This window comes from Eulemur rufifrons, chromosome 30 (assembly GCF_041146395.1).
Source record: "Eulemur rufifrons isolate Redbay chromosome 30, OSU_ERuf_1, whole genome shotgun sequence".
Lineage (NCBI taxonomy): Eukaryota > Metazoa > Chordata > Mammalia > Primates > Lemuridae > Eulemur > Eulemur rufifrons.
In genome coordinates, this window is record NC_091012.1 from 104774742 (window position 1) to 104789579 (window position 14838).

General features: G+C 37.3%; 1 protein-coding gene across 1 annotated transcript in view; it reads left to right on the forward strand.

Annotated features, from left to right (window-relative positions):
- The window catches only part of LOC138377960 (zinc finger protein 674-like), a 40387-nt gene extending 32231 nt beyond the window's left edge, over positions 1-8156 (forward strand). Inside the window, 2 exon segments of the mRNA XM_069463144.1 lie at positions 6387-6801; positions 6803-8156. Of these exon segments, the coding sequence (XP_069319245.1) occupies positions 6387-6801; positions 6803-7304 (917 nt within the window). The 3' untranslated portion in view covers positions 7305-8156.
- The last annotated feature ends 6682 nt before the right edge of the window (positions 8157-14838 follow it).

The window sequence follows — 14838 nt, forward strand, 5'->3', positions numbered from 1 at the left end:
GGTGGTGGATACACAGGTATTTTTGGTATTACTATTCTTTGTAACTTGCATACCTTTTACAAAAGTTATTTATAGTGTCTTGCTATGGAAGATTAAGATTGAGATCATCTCACTGCTCCTGCCACCCACTGAAAGGCACATATGTGCACACAGACTTCTTGTTCCCCTGTAGTCCCAAGATGATTATACCATAAGTTTGGTTTCCATCAGTACTATTGTTTACAATATGACAATATGATATTTTTTATAATATAGTTGGCCCTCTGCATCTGCAGGGGATTGGTTTCAGGACCCCTGTGGATACCAAAATCTCAAGGTGCTCAAGTTCCTTATATAAAGTGGCATACTATAGTTGGCCCTCTGTATCTACACGTTTCCATCCATGGTTGATTGAATCTGCAGATGGGAAACTGGTAAATACAAAGGGCCAACTGCACAAATGCTATACACAGCTGAGCCACATAGTAATCTGCAGTTAAATTATCTTTCCTGAAAACTTCATGTTTCATTTGGTTAATAATAGTTTTGTTTCTTTCATTTGCTTCTTTCTCCATGTACTTATCACCAGTTGTCTGGACTCTAGAGTGACTCTGAGTACTTCTAGAGCTATCAAGGGTTCCATCCATGTCATATCCCCGAGTTTGTCTGGAGCCCTCTAACCATCTCCCATCTGAGTGGCTTAACCTCATTCCTTCTTGCACAGCTGCCATCCTGACATCACACTTCCCTGTCATTGTGGGGACTCCCTTCACTTTCTGCACTGTTGGGTGCTATGTTTTCTTTATGCCATGCCACCTTCTTTATTTCGTTGGAGCATATTCTTCAAATATTTTCCTAAGAAAGCATGTCGGGGGTAGAGACGCGGTGGGGTGGTCAGTCAGCTGAAACTCCAGTGGGTTTGCAGTCGTGGCTTGTTCTCCCCGAGGGGCTGCAAGAGGGGAGGATTAGCCATGTCGTCCTTGATCAGAAGAGTGATCAGCACTGCGAAAGCCCCGGGTGCCATTGGCCCCTACAGTCAAGCTGTATTAGTCGACAGGACCGTTTACATTTCAGGACAGGTAGGCATGGACCATCAAGTGGACAGCTTGTGCCAGGAGGAGTAGAAGAAGCAGCTAAACGAGCTCTTAAAAACATGGGTGAAATTCTGAAAGCTGCAGGCTATGACTTCACTAATGTGGTAAAAACAACTGTTTTGCTGGCTGACATAAATGACTTCGATACTGTCAATGACATCTACAAACAGTATTTCAAGAATAATTTTCCTGCAAGAGTTGCTTACCAGGTTGCTGCTTTGCCCAAAGGAGGCAGAATTGAAATTGAAGCAGTAGCTGTCCAAGGACCTTTCACAACAGCATTACTATAAGTGGGCCCAGTGTTCAGTCTGGAATTTTTATTATAGTTGATATAACATCTTAGTTAACCTCTTAATTTTTAAAATTGATGAAAGCATAAGCTTGACTAAAATATCTGAAGTTATCATGGAAATAGCATATAATAGGGGTAGTTGAAAATGAATTGAAGATTAGATAATGCATCCAGTTGCTGGTATATAAATTACACTTATGTATACCCAAATGACTGAATGTAGGAAAGAGATACTCATTACATAGTTACTCAAATAAAAATAAAGAGAAATAACAGGTAGGAAAGATGAGTTACTGTTTCTGAGAAATAATCAAAAGCACAACTAATCAAACTAATGATGTGAAATATTTAGTTCTCATGTCAGATTTGTGATTCTTTTAGTTAAGTAAAATTGAAGTATTTAAATATGAATGGTAGAGGTCTAGGAGAAGGAAGTGGACCAAAATTTTATATAGATAATATTTTTCTAATGGAAATAAAATAGACATGCATATTTCCCTTGGTGTGATTTGGTTCACTTATTTTTTTAACTATTTAATTTATATGTTAAAACATATTACCTAATAAAGGAGAGAGAGTGTAAAGTTAAATTTCCAACTATTTCATTTCTCAAAGCTGACTTTGTACATTTTTGCAAAGTCTTTTAACATTTTTAGGCAACAACTGCATGAAAACCTCCTTTTTGTAGAATACATTCCAGCACAGACTTATGTAGCTTAAAAAAAGTTCCCTTTGCTCATTCTCCATTCTGCTTACCTCCCCAAAGAGAACACATCACTACAGAGTTTTGTGTGTAGCTGGCAGATAGCTTTCTATTCATTACATACTAGATAACCTGGTTTGGTTTTGCGTGTTTACATCAATGGAACTTTTCTTCATAAATTATGTTGAAGACCTTTCCATATAAATACATACAGATCTACCTTTTTTTTAAAAAAAAAAGAAGAAAGCATGTAGGTCCATGGGAGATACATTTTTTGAGATTTTTAGATGTCTAAAAGTGTTGGACTCATCATAGATGGAGAATTTGGCTTGGGGTAGAGTTCTAGGGTGGAAATTTCTCTCCCTCAGAGTTTTGAAGTCATTGCTCCATTGTCTTCTAATTCTCAGTGTTTCTTTTGAGACCTCTAAGGCTATTCTGATTCTTGGCACTTGGTATAAATTGTTTTCTCCATGTCAACTTATAAGATTCCCTCACCCCCTTACCTTACATGTTCTGACATTTCCCTGTATGCCCAGATATGGGATCATTGTCACTAGTACTGTTGGGTACCTGGTAGGAGAGAAATGCCTGCAGTGATGGTTGTTCCTTTCTCATGCAAAGCCAAGATAGTGCAGGGCTAGACAGCTGCATTTCAAGTTCAAGTGGGGCAAGCAAGCCTTGTTTTTAAGCCCTTTCACTTTGTCTATGAGAGATTTCAAATCGACCCACTGAAAATAAGCACATCATGCCAGAAAAATCATCACCCTCTAGTGTTCAGGTATCCGGAACCCTAGAAAAGCAGGTGTTCAGTGCCCTAGGCAGGCAAAATAGTCATATCAACATAGGGAACATTCCACAAGACACGTTCCCAGATGTTAGCCAGGAGCCTACCCTGTGAACAGGCCCTTCTAAAGATCAGGTCTGCTGTTATAACAATTTCTTACATGTTACCTGTATTTATATTCTTTATTCATGTAGATTTGAGTTATAAAGTGTTTTTTTTCTTGGATCTGAGCTCCAAGTTAGGTCCAATAGCAACAGCATTCTGGGGATAAGCCTTCAAAACAGGCCAGCCCTCTTGGGTAGCTGTGAGGCTGCCAGTTTTCATGGAGTTGGGGAGCTGGTAGGTGGGTGAGGGCAAGAATAATGCTGAGTCAACCACCACAGACCTGGCAGTTCTTAGTAAGATTTACTAGTTTTATTGAATAAATGTTTTTGTTTTTTTATTTTTCGAGACAGGATCTCTGTTGCCCAGGCTAGAGTGTAGTGGCGTCATCATAGCTCAGAGCAACCTCAAACTCCTGGGCTCACACGATCCTCCTGCCTCAGCCTTTCAAGTAGCCGGGACTATAGGTGCATACTACCATGCCTGGCTATTTTTTCTATTTTTTGTAGAAATGGGGGGTGGGTACTGTGTTGCCCTGGCTGGTCTTGAACTCCTTGCCTCAAGTGATCCTCCCAAAGTGTCGGGAATAAATGCTTTTTAATTGGTTGTTTGCCTTTGGTTAATTTCCAAAGTCCTAAAATGGCTGATTTTGATAATTTTGCCAGTATTTTCATTGCTTTTGTTGGGGAGAGAATTTACTGGGGTCCTCATTTCACCACCCCAGAAGTCCAACCCTAAAGCATTTCTTTTAAAACTACAGAAAAGTTTAGAAAATAATGATCATAACAAACACCCTTGAACTTCCCTCCCATAATTAGCAAATGAAAGCATTTTATCATTTTGGTGTTTTTTAAATAAAAGAAATAGAGGTTTATGAATAAAGCTGATGTACCCTTTTTCTCTTCCTGAGTCCTGTTGGCCTTATCTCCTCCCCAGTTAAACAATATCATGAATTTGGTGAGTATCTTTCTAACTCATATTTATATACTTTTGTTACATACATTTGTATCTGTAATCAATATAGAATTCCTTTTGTAAAATTACCAGATTAGTGCTCTCAAACTATAGGGGTCTTTGCAACTTGCTTTCTGTATTCAGTATTACCTTCTGAGCTTTATCTATGAGGATAAATTAAATTTAGTTCATTCATTTTAATTCCTGTATAGCATTCTAACATATGAGTATCACAGTTCATTTATCCATACTTCTATTTGTGGACATTTGGTGGTTTCCAATATTTTTTGGCCATTCTTGTCCATGTTCAAATTTTCCAGAATTTCTCTATGGTGTAACTAGAAGTGGAATAGGTAGTAAGGTATGTATATTTTCAACATTACAAAATGTATTACCCTTTGTCCTTCACAAATAGAATCAATTTGCCATATATATTTAGGAGTTTTGCATCTATGTAAGTGAAATTGCTTTATAATATTCTCATATTCTGTCTTTCTTTGCTTTTGGCATCAAGGTCATTCTGTTTTGTATAATATAAGCATTGTCTTACCAATTTTCTTTTGGTTATTAAATGTCAGGTATAGTTTTTCCCATAATTTTACTTTCAACATTTTTCTCTCATTTTCCTATGTCTTTTGAAAACATAGAACTGAATTTTAAAATACAATTTAAAGTGGCTGGCATTTAATTAATTGGGTTAATATGTATTTATTGTAAATTATATTTATATTTCTTCTTTTATTATTTTTTCTATATAGCCTGCTTTTTCATTGCCTCTTTTTTTCTGCCTTTGCTGGATTTTCCTTGCCCCCTTCCTTTCCCTCCTTTCATCATCATCCTTCCGAATAATTGAAATACCAAGTATTATTCTTAGCCAGATATTGTGTCTGGCAAATTCTCTGTTTTTTCTTATCCAAAAATGTCTTTATTTTTATGATAATTTATCAAGGGATAAAGTTCTAAGATGACAGCCTGTCTCAGACTTTGAAGATGTTCTTTAATCTTCTGGCTTATTTTTTGCTGATAAAGTCTGATGTTGATATGATTGTTTCTTTATAGGAGATTTTTTTTTATTTCTCCATGGCAGCTTTCAATATTTTCTTTCTGACTTTGAAGTCTTATGGTTGCAATGAACTTTGTTTAGGTGCAGATTTGCTTTTATTTATCCTACTCAGGACTTTGGACATTCAGTGGTAGGATGTACACCTTTCTTTGATCCTATAAAAGAATCATTGTCTCTTCAAATGTTGCCTAGGTGAGGGGTCCCCAAGACCACTCATGTATTCAGAGATTCTCTAGAAAAACTCAGGGACTTGGCATATAGTTGTAGTCATGGGTAAGATTTATTTCAGTGATGTCATAAGTGTATACAACCAGATCATAAGGGAAGACAGCATAAGCATAGACTGGAGGCATCCATGTGCAGCCTTCCTCATATTGTCTTCCTCCCATGAAGGATCACACAGAGCACACTCTTCCCCCAGCATCAAAAATGCAGCACCACGTGTGTGATATTTATGCTGAGGGAATCCCATCAGAGACTTAGTGACCTCAGAGATTTCTGAAGATCTGTCATCTAATTCATTAAATCTGTCTTTATCTATAGCTAGTCTACTTTTCAACCACTCTATTTAGAGGTTTTATTTTTAAGTAATGCCCATATATTTCTTATATTCATATTTCCTTTTTTCAAATTTTCCCTCAGAGTCTAGTTCTTACCTTATCTCTCTGTATATTTGTGATATACTTGTTTTAAAGCACAAGTTGTTCTATTATCTACAGTTCTAGAATGGGAATATTTTAAAATGTATCTGTCAATTCTAATGATGACTTAGTTCCTTGTAAGGCTTTAAATTTTTTATTATGAATTTCTCCTCAGTGAGAGTTGGTTTTCCATAGAAGTCCTGTGAGTACTAAGCTATAAAATCATGAGAATGTGTCTTTTTGAAAGTTTTCCACTGCTACGAACCTACTAATAACAGGACCAATTTTTATGTTACTTTTTCAGGTATGGACTCTGTATTACACTTGTAATCATGTGGACTGCGTTACAAAACTAGGCTTTTGTTTTCTTATATATAACATACTTCTTGCCAATTTCTTTGCTTAGTGAGGAGTCTTTCTGGTTCCTGCTTAACAAGCCTAGAAGCCCCTTTTAATTCTAGCTTTAAGCAGAAATTACACTCTGAATTTCCTGAATTCCTGAACATTTGTGCCCTGTAGTCTTATTTCCCTGCAGAGCCTCAAGCTTCAGTTTCTGTTCACCTCCTCACTTTAAATTCCCTTTCCATTTTTGATACCTAATAAATTTATTTTCTTATTTTTGAGCTTGGGGCATGGGGAGGGTTCATCCACATCAGCTCAAGTCATGTTGATAGGATCTTATCCTAGGGCATCTGGGGTTTAATGTTATCCTATAATATTACAGTAGAAAGACTTACAATAAATTTGATGATTCATTGCATTTTTTTTTTCTAGAAGTCTGGCAAGTTGACGAGCAGATAGATCACTACAAGGAAAGCCAAGACAAACCTCTATGGCAAGCTGCATTCACAGACAAGGAAACACTGAAAGATGAAAGTGGTCAAGAATGTAGAACATGTAGAAAAATCATTTATATGAGCACAGACTTTGTTTCTATAAGACAAAGACTCCCTAAATATTACTCATGGGGAAGGTGTTCAAAACATAATTTAAACTTTCTTAGTCAAAATAGAAGTTATGTAAGAAAGAAAGAGGATGGACATAGGGCATATTGGAAATTATGCCTCCGTTGTAATCTTGATAAAGCTCAGCCTGCAGAGAAAATTTTTGACCCTAATCAACGAGGAAAAGCCCTCCACCATAAGCGAGCCCTTGATAAAAGTCAGAGAATTCAGAGTGGGGAGAAACTCTGAATGTACTGAATGTGGAAAAGTGTTTATCCAGAAAGCAAACCTTGTTGTACATCAGCGAACTCACACTGGAGAGAAGCCTTATGAATGCTGTGAATGTGCAAAAGCCTTCAGCCAGAAGTCAACCCTCATAGCACACCAGAGAACTCATACGGGGGAGAAGCCCTATGAGTGTAGTGAATGTGGGAAAACCTTTATCCAGAAGGCACTGCTCATTAAACATCAGAGAATTCATACAGGAGAGAGACCCTATAAATGCTATGACTGTGAGAAAGCCTTCCTCAGGAAGTTAATGCTCATAAAACATCAGAGGATTCATGAAGGGGAGAAACCTTATGAATGTAGAAAATCTTGTGGTGTGAAATCATGTCTTGTTGTACATCACGCAACTCATACAGGAGAGAAATCCTGTGATTGCAGAGACTGTGGAAAAGCCTTCAGTGGGAAGAGATCTCTCATTAAACATCAGAGAAGTTTAGGAGATGAAACCTACAGCCGATGATAAACCTTCAAGTTGGATGTCTATATCCATTATTTATACAGTAGTGCTCTCTTACCTGGAGTTTCCCTTTCCATGGTTTCGAGTTATCCATGATCCAAAAATATTAATTGAAAATCCCAGAAAATAATTCATAAGGTTTAAATTGCATACCATTCTTAGTAGTGTGATGAAATCTCACAACATCTTGCTCTATTCTGCCTGGGATGTGAATCATCCCTTTGTCCAGCATATCCATGCTGTATGCCCTGCCTGCCTGTTAGTCACTTAGTAGCCATCTCAGTTATCAGACCAACTGTCATGAAATCACAGTGCTTGTATTCAAATCACTGTTATCTTACTAATAATGGCCCCAAAGCATAAGAGTAGTGATGCTGGCAATTTGGATATTCCAAAGAAAAGCCATAAAGTGCTCCTTAAAGTGAAAATGTGAAATTGAAAGTTCTTGACTTAAAAGAAAAATTGTATGCTGAGGTTACTAAGATCTGTGGTAAGAATGAATCTTGTATTCATGAAATTGTAAAGAAGGAAAAAGAAATTTTGTGCTTGTTTTGCTGTCACACCTCAAACTGCAAAAGTTATGGCTACAGCACATGAGAATTGCTTAAAGTGGAAAAGGCGTTAAATTTGTGGGTGGAAGACATGGATAGAAATGAGTCCCACCTGACAGCAGTCAGATTCAGTACTATGTACAGTTTCAGGCATCCACTGGTGATCTTGGAACATATTCCCAATGGATAAGGGGCATTGTGTGTATTGTTATACAATGCATCAAAGAATTCATTGAGAGTAATCATGTAAATTAAATATACATCAGAAAGCCTTCAGATATCATTTAGCCTTCATTAGATTTAAAACTCAAAAGTTATAATATTCAAAGCATGCAATAAATGTGATAAATTCTTTACCCATGAGTTTTTATTTTTATATACATTTTTTGAAATAGGGTCTCACTCTTTCACCCAGGCTGGAATGCAGTGGTGTGATCATAGCTCATTGTAGCCTCAAACTCCTGGGCTCAAGCAACACTCCCTCCTCAGCCTGCCAAGTATGAATAGCTAGGACCAGACACGTACCACTATGCCTGGCTAATTTTTTTTTTTTTATTTTTTGTAGAGGCAGGGTCTTGCTATGTTGCCCAGGCTGGTCTCAAACTCATGGCCCCAAGTGATCCTACCACCCTGGCCTCCCAGAATGCTGGGATTATTGATGTGAGCCACTGTTCCCAGTGCCCATGAGTTTTAATACATTGTACATTAAAGAATTTATGAAGGGTCAAAACCATGAATATAGCAAATATTGGAAAGCCTTGGAAAGAAGTGGCATTTTTTATCAGAGCACTTAGTTCAGGAGATGCTATCAATTTAATAAACTGGAGAACCCAGTTTACCTAGATACTATATTATGAGGAAAATCATGTTACAGATATGATATCATACAAAAGATCACAGAGATTATAATCAAGCATTCAATTATGAGTTATATACATATTCTCTGCAGAATAGCTTATAAAACTTTTGAAAGTATAAATATATTTGTAAGCAGGATGACAGAGGAAAAACATTAATCCTTGCTAGGCCAGTCTCCCAGATTAATCTGTAAGTAGATAATCCTTAAATAGATTAGTTTGAGAGAGGATGAGCCAGCAAGATCCCCAAACAAAAGGAACCCATACAGCAGACTTTGCACATGCATTTTATCTATTATCAGTGTAAAAGTGCAAACATCTTTGGAGAAAAGCTAAACTCTTCTGGGATACCTTTCTTAGAACAGTGGTCACAATTTATTACTATATTCTCTCTTAAGAAGTAATTATGGTGGGGCAATAGGAGGTTCAGTATTTCCAGGGAAGATACTATAAGAGCAGTATTAATTGAAATAAAAATTATAAGCAACTTGAATATCCAGTGATAGGTGATTGAATAGCTTGATATATTCATAAGTTGGAATAATATGTTGCCAATAATGTAATCATGTTTTAAGAATTTTGGAAAATGTTCATGGGAAACTAAAGATTATAATACTATATGATCTGTGTTGTAAAATAACATATATAAGAAGGATATGCACCCATTATGATTTCAGGGTCTCTGGCTTGTGGGACTATAGGCAAATTTTTGATTAGTAAAAAATTATATACATATATATTACACTTATATCTATTTTATCTATCGTTGATCTCATGTAGACAGATATTAATACATACACAGAATAAAAGCTAGAAAGAAAATACAGTTAGTAGTGGTTATAAGTGGACATTGGAATTAATGGTTTTTAAATTCCTCTGATTATAGTATCGAATTTCCAGAAACTACCAATAATGATTATTTAAAATGTCTTTTGCATAATTTTCTGATTTTTATTTCTCCCCACACATTTTTCTATTAAGCTCTATTTTCAATATAGGCTCTACTTTCTGTTCTGTACAGATCATGTCACTTTGATGTATCTACACATATTCTCTATTGTCCACGTGGCTGTCTGATCTCATTGTTAAAAGAATATATTGTACACCTTTGTGAGTGGATATCTTGTGATTTTAACTTGCATAGTGATTTTCTAATGAGAATTAAAACATCTTCATGCTTGCTTTTACACTTCATCCTTACCAAATCCTGTGACCTGAGTTACAAACTACCAGATTTTACAGATGAGAAAGCACTGCAGTGACTAACTCGAGATCCCATGGATAGTAAGAACAAACTCTGATGCAGACACAAACCTCCAGAAACCAAAGACAAAGCACATTTTATTCTGATCCTGGTGATTGCTACTGGATATTCATTTTCTCTTTTGCTCTTTTTTCCCTGCTCCTTGTCACCAGTTCTTAAAATGCATTGTTTTAATATTGATTCTTTACATAAGTAAAGCCTTTTCATTTTATAAAAACGTTACATTGATGAATTCCTCTGATTCTCATGGCAACACTATTAAGTAGGGAAGATAATGACAGTCTCACCTCTTCTAGCCACACACGCCTGATATTTTACAGATAAAGAAACAAAATCATAAGGAGTTTGTTTACTTAAAACTTACAGAGAACAAGCAGTGTAGCAAGCATTAGTCACTTACTCTGGTTCAACATTCCATGGTTCACATTCCTTTGTGAAGCCAATCTTTGTGCTCTTCTACAACGCTCTTTGTCCCTCCACACCTCACCCAATAGAAGAGAGGGGAAAACATGGAAGTGAGGATGGAACATCCTATGTTATTATTTAATATCTTCTCATTTTTGTCTTGGATTTAAAAATGTTTAATAAGAAAATAATGAGCAGATTTCCATTTCCATGTATATCGTAGTTGGTCTTGTCAGCCAGCAGTCATGCTGCAACAATTGGTGGGGGGGAGGATAAGCTGAAAAAAAATACTTTAAAGATATTGCAGAGCTGTGGAAACAATGAGGTCTAGATGAATTAAAATTCCAGAAAGTTAAGTGCTTTTTCTAGGTGAGCTGACAATTGCTGTCCTTTATCTGGGGGCATTTGTTGATTCTCAGTGTGAGCTGAGGGTAGCCCTTGGCCCAGGCTGTTAGAATTTACAAGGGGAAAGAGATCCAGAAGAACTTTTGGAAGTTATAGAGGGCTGACTTAGAAACTAGAACAGCTCCAAGCATATGACTAGTTTTGTCCACAGGACGTTTGCTGAGTTTGTGATGGTGTGGCAGTTGAGGGGACTAGACCAGAAAGGCTGTCTCACCTTTGGAAACAGCCCCGATAATAAGAGAAGGGGCCTGCCACAATCATGAGGAAGGAGGCTCCAAGAGCTCAGCTGAAATTCTATGAAGGGGAGAATTAAATCTCAAGCTGTCTTTCAGGTCTGAGGAGATAGACCCAACAGGCTCTCAAGCAAAAGTGCAGGAGGGAAATACATGAGGAACAGTGATCAGCAAGGGACCAGTTTTAACACTACAAACAAGCCCTGATTGGTTTGAAGTTTTAACACTACAAACAAGCCCTGATTGGTTTGAAGTTTTAACACTACAAACAAGCCCTGATTGGTTTGAGGTGATAAATCCCTTACCTTACCTCTTCTATTTAAAGGAAAAGGCAAGCCTAGTCAACTCCAGCCTCTAGTTTTTTAACACAAAGTTTTTTTAATACACAAAATAAAATATTACTAGATGTAAGAAAAGGCAGAGAAATGCAGCTGTTAAGACAGAAAGTGAATGACAGTTGTGGTAGGTGGAATTTTAAGAATGACCTTCAAGGAACTTCTTCCTTGTATAATTCCCTCCACCCTTTGAGTGTTGGTGGAACCTATGATTCTGATAAAATATCACTTCTGTGATTATGTTACTTTAAATGGTCAAAGGGATATTACCTGAGTGGGCCTAATCTTTTCACATGAGCCCTTTAAAAGCAGAGTTTTCTCCAGTTGGGTGGCAAAAGAGAGAGTCACAGATTTGAAGTACAGGAATAATTCAACATAAGGCAGATTTTTTCTTACTGATATGGAGAAGGCTCATGGCAAGGGACCATGAGTGACCTCCAGGATCTGAGAGCAGCCCCTGGATGACAGCAAGTTCGAAAATGAGGGCTTCAGTTCTACAATCAAAAGGAAAAGAATTCAGCCAAAACCTGAATGAACTTAGAAGCAGATTCAGCCTCCAGATAAGAGCCTATCTAGTGCATTTACACCTTGATTCCAACTTTATGAGATAGAACTCAGCTAAGCCCATCTGGACTTCTTACCAGACGAATCAATCGGTGTTGTTTTAAGCCACTAAATTTGTGGCAGTTTGTTTTGGCAACAGTAGAAAACAAATACAGAAAACTTAGATGATTTTGGTACTGGAATTGGCAGAAAGCACTTTTTTTTTCCAGTGTATGAGAATTCTGTTTATTGGCACTTTGACTATTACTTTGATACACAAACCTAACATGAAAACACTTATGATATGAACGTGTAATATATTGATTCTAATTTAGGAAGGACTTAAACCTGAAATTAAGACTCACCAACCATAGTGAGAAGTCAGCAAGTCCATTTTCCTTTTGTTTTTTTCCTAGAAAGCACTTTAAATTACCATTACTATAACAGCAATAAATCAAAATGGGTGAAAATATGGAAGATTTCAAAACATTTGGAATCTCTAAAAATGGATGAAATATGTATGCTACAACTAAAAAAAGAAAACCACAAAATTAACCAAGAACTTACTGTATGGGTTTAACAGCAGATTGGACACAATAAAAGACAGGATTCATGAAATTGAAGACAAGTCACTAGACTTGTCCCACAGAGGGGGTAAAAAATGCAAATAATGCAGACAGTGACAGGCATTTGGGCCATGGCCAAAAGGTAAAGCACGTATAACTGGGGTCCCAGAAGAAGAGGAGAGAAATATTGGAGCAGGAAGGATATTTGAGACTATGTTTAGAATTTTTCAAAAACCAGTGAAAGAGATTAAGCTATGGAGTCAAGAAGCTCTGAGAAATCCAAGCACAGATAGTAATACTGTGCTTGGATTTCATTTCCAGCTCAATTTCATTTCCAGCCTTGATGGAGTAACTAGGTCCAAACTCACCCACCTGCTATAAACAACTAGAAATAATAGATATTAATACAATATATGAGGCAACGGTTTTTGTATATTGAACAAAGGCAACACAGGATTATAAAGCTGAGAGAAGGAAAATAATGAGGTGAGGCCTATGATTGCCCTGGCTTTCTGCCTGGAGGCACTTTGCAAAATGTGATATAGGGAGGAAGGTGCTAAGAAGAGCATGGTGGTTCACAGAGTTGAGAAGAAAGAGGTTAATACTCAGGAAGGCTAAGGCTGATGGAAGTTTCAGGGCTCAGTACTGCAGAGGAGGGAGTTGTTGATGAGAAAGAGCAACAGAAATCTGAATGGTGTGCCATTGAGTTTGTAACTGAATATTAAGCTCTATAGTGAAACTCTGTAAGGCCACGAAAAGAGCAATTGGGGAACTGTAAGCTGAAGAGTTCTCAGAGGTCACACGGGGTGAAATGTGTGAGTGCTAGCAAGTCAGAGTAGAGTGTTCTTGTTAATCACCCCAGGCAATTAGTGGAGACCCCAGGGGGGTTATGTCTTAGTAGTGGGGATAAATTAGCCCTCGAGTGAAGGGAACCATACACCTACCCTAACTAAGCTAAAAATAAGCCTTGAAAGAATGAAGTTGATACACAAGCAACTTCTTGCTAGATTGAAGTCCAACAGTCTTTAAAGGAATATAACAAAATCCAGCATTTAACAATGTAAATTTATTATGTAAATTTAATACCCAATCAGACACTAAAATGTAAAGATACAGGAAAATACAATAGCTAAGAAAAAAATCAGATAATGGAAACAGACCAAGAAATGACACATATGGTGGACTTTAAAACACCTATTGAAATATTAGAACTATTTTTGAGGATTGAAAGGAAACATGAAGAGGTGAGGAATGGAAGATAACTTCGTATCAGAAATGATGCAAGACAAAATACAAAGAAATGAAATATTTAAAATATAGAAAGTAAAACCAAGGCTATCAGTATAGAATTCAAAACCCAGAAAAAATATTCAAAAGCGAAGGCAAAAGATGATGTCATGGCAGGCACAGTGGCTCACACCTGTAATCCTAGGACTCTGGAGGCTGCGATGGGAGGATTGCTTGAGCTCAGGAGTTTGAGACTATCCTGAGCAAAAAGTTAGACCCCCATCTCTAAAAGAAAGGGAAAAATAAACCAGCTGGGTATTGCAGTGCACGCCTGTAGTTGCAGCTACCCAGCAGGCTGAGGCAGAAGGATTGCTTAGAGCCCAGGAGTTGGAGGTTGCAGTGAACTACAATGACGCCACTGCACTCCACCCAGGGTGACAGAGTGAGACTCTGTCTCAACAAAAACAAGGCAACTGAACACCCTGTCCCCTTAAAAAATAAAAAAAAAAAAGATGTAAAAAAAATGGTGGAGTAAAGAACTCTAAAAGTCTATGCCTTTACAAAATCAATGAAAAACTAGCAAAAAATGTTAAAATCAACTTTTTTTGAACTCTGAAAACTAAGAAAAAGCCTGCAGCAACCCAGGGAATGCTTATTCAAGAAAAACTGAATCTCAGTAAGAACAGCAAGCTTTGTGGCATTTTAACTTACCTTGTCACATCCTCTGCTCCCCAACTCAACTGTAGTTTAGAAAATAATAGCCCACATTCCTAGGACCAGTAACACAAGGACCAAAATGGGCCTCATTTGCAAAGAATTGTTCTTAGTGGATCTGTACTTACTGGCTTCCTGGATGACCTGCTCAAAAATCTTTATCTTACCTATCTCAGAACTGGTCAAAGCCACTGCCCAGAGGGTATTTGTTCAAAATCTTTATAGGCATTAGATGACAGTTGAAGCAAATAATAGCCTAACAAAAATGCTTAGAGAGAAAGGTTTCAGAATGAAATACTTTGGAAATTAGAGGCTTTCAAAAGCTCTGAAGTATTTCTGGGAAACTAGAAGGCCAGGGACATGCCCAGGGCAGTGTGCACGCTCAGAAAGGACCTGAGAAGACCCTAAATTCTCACCTTTGACTGACCTTGAGGCTC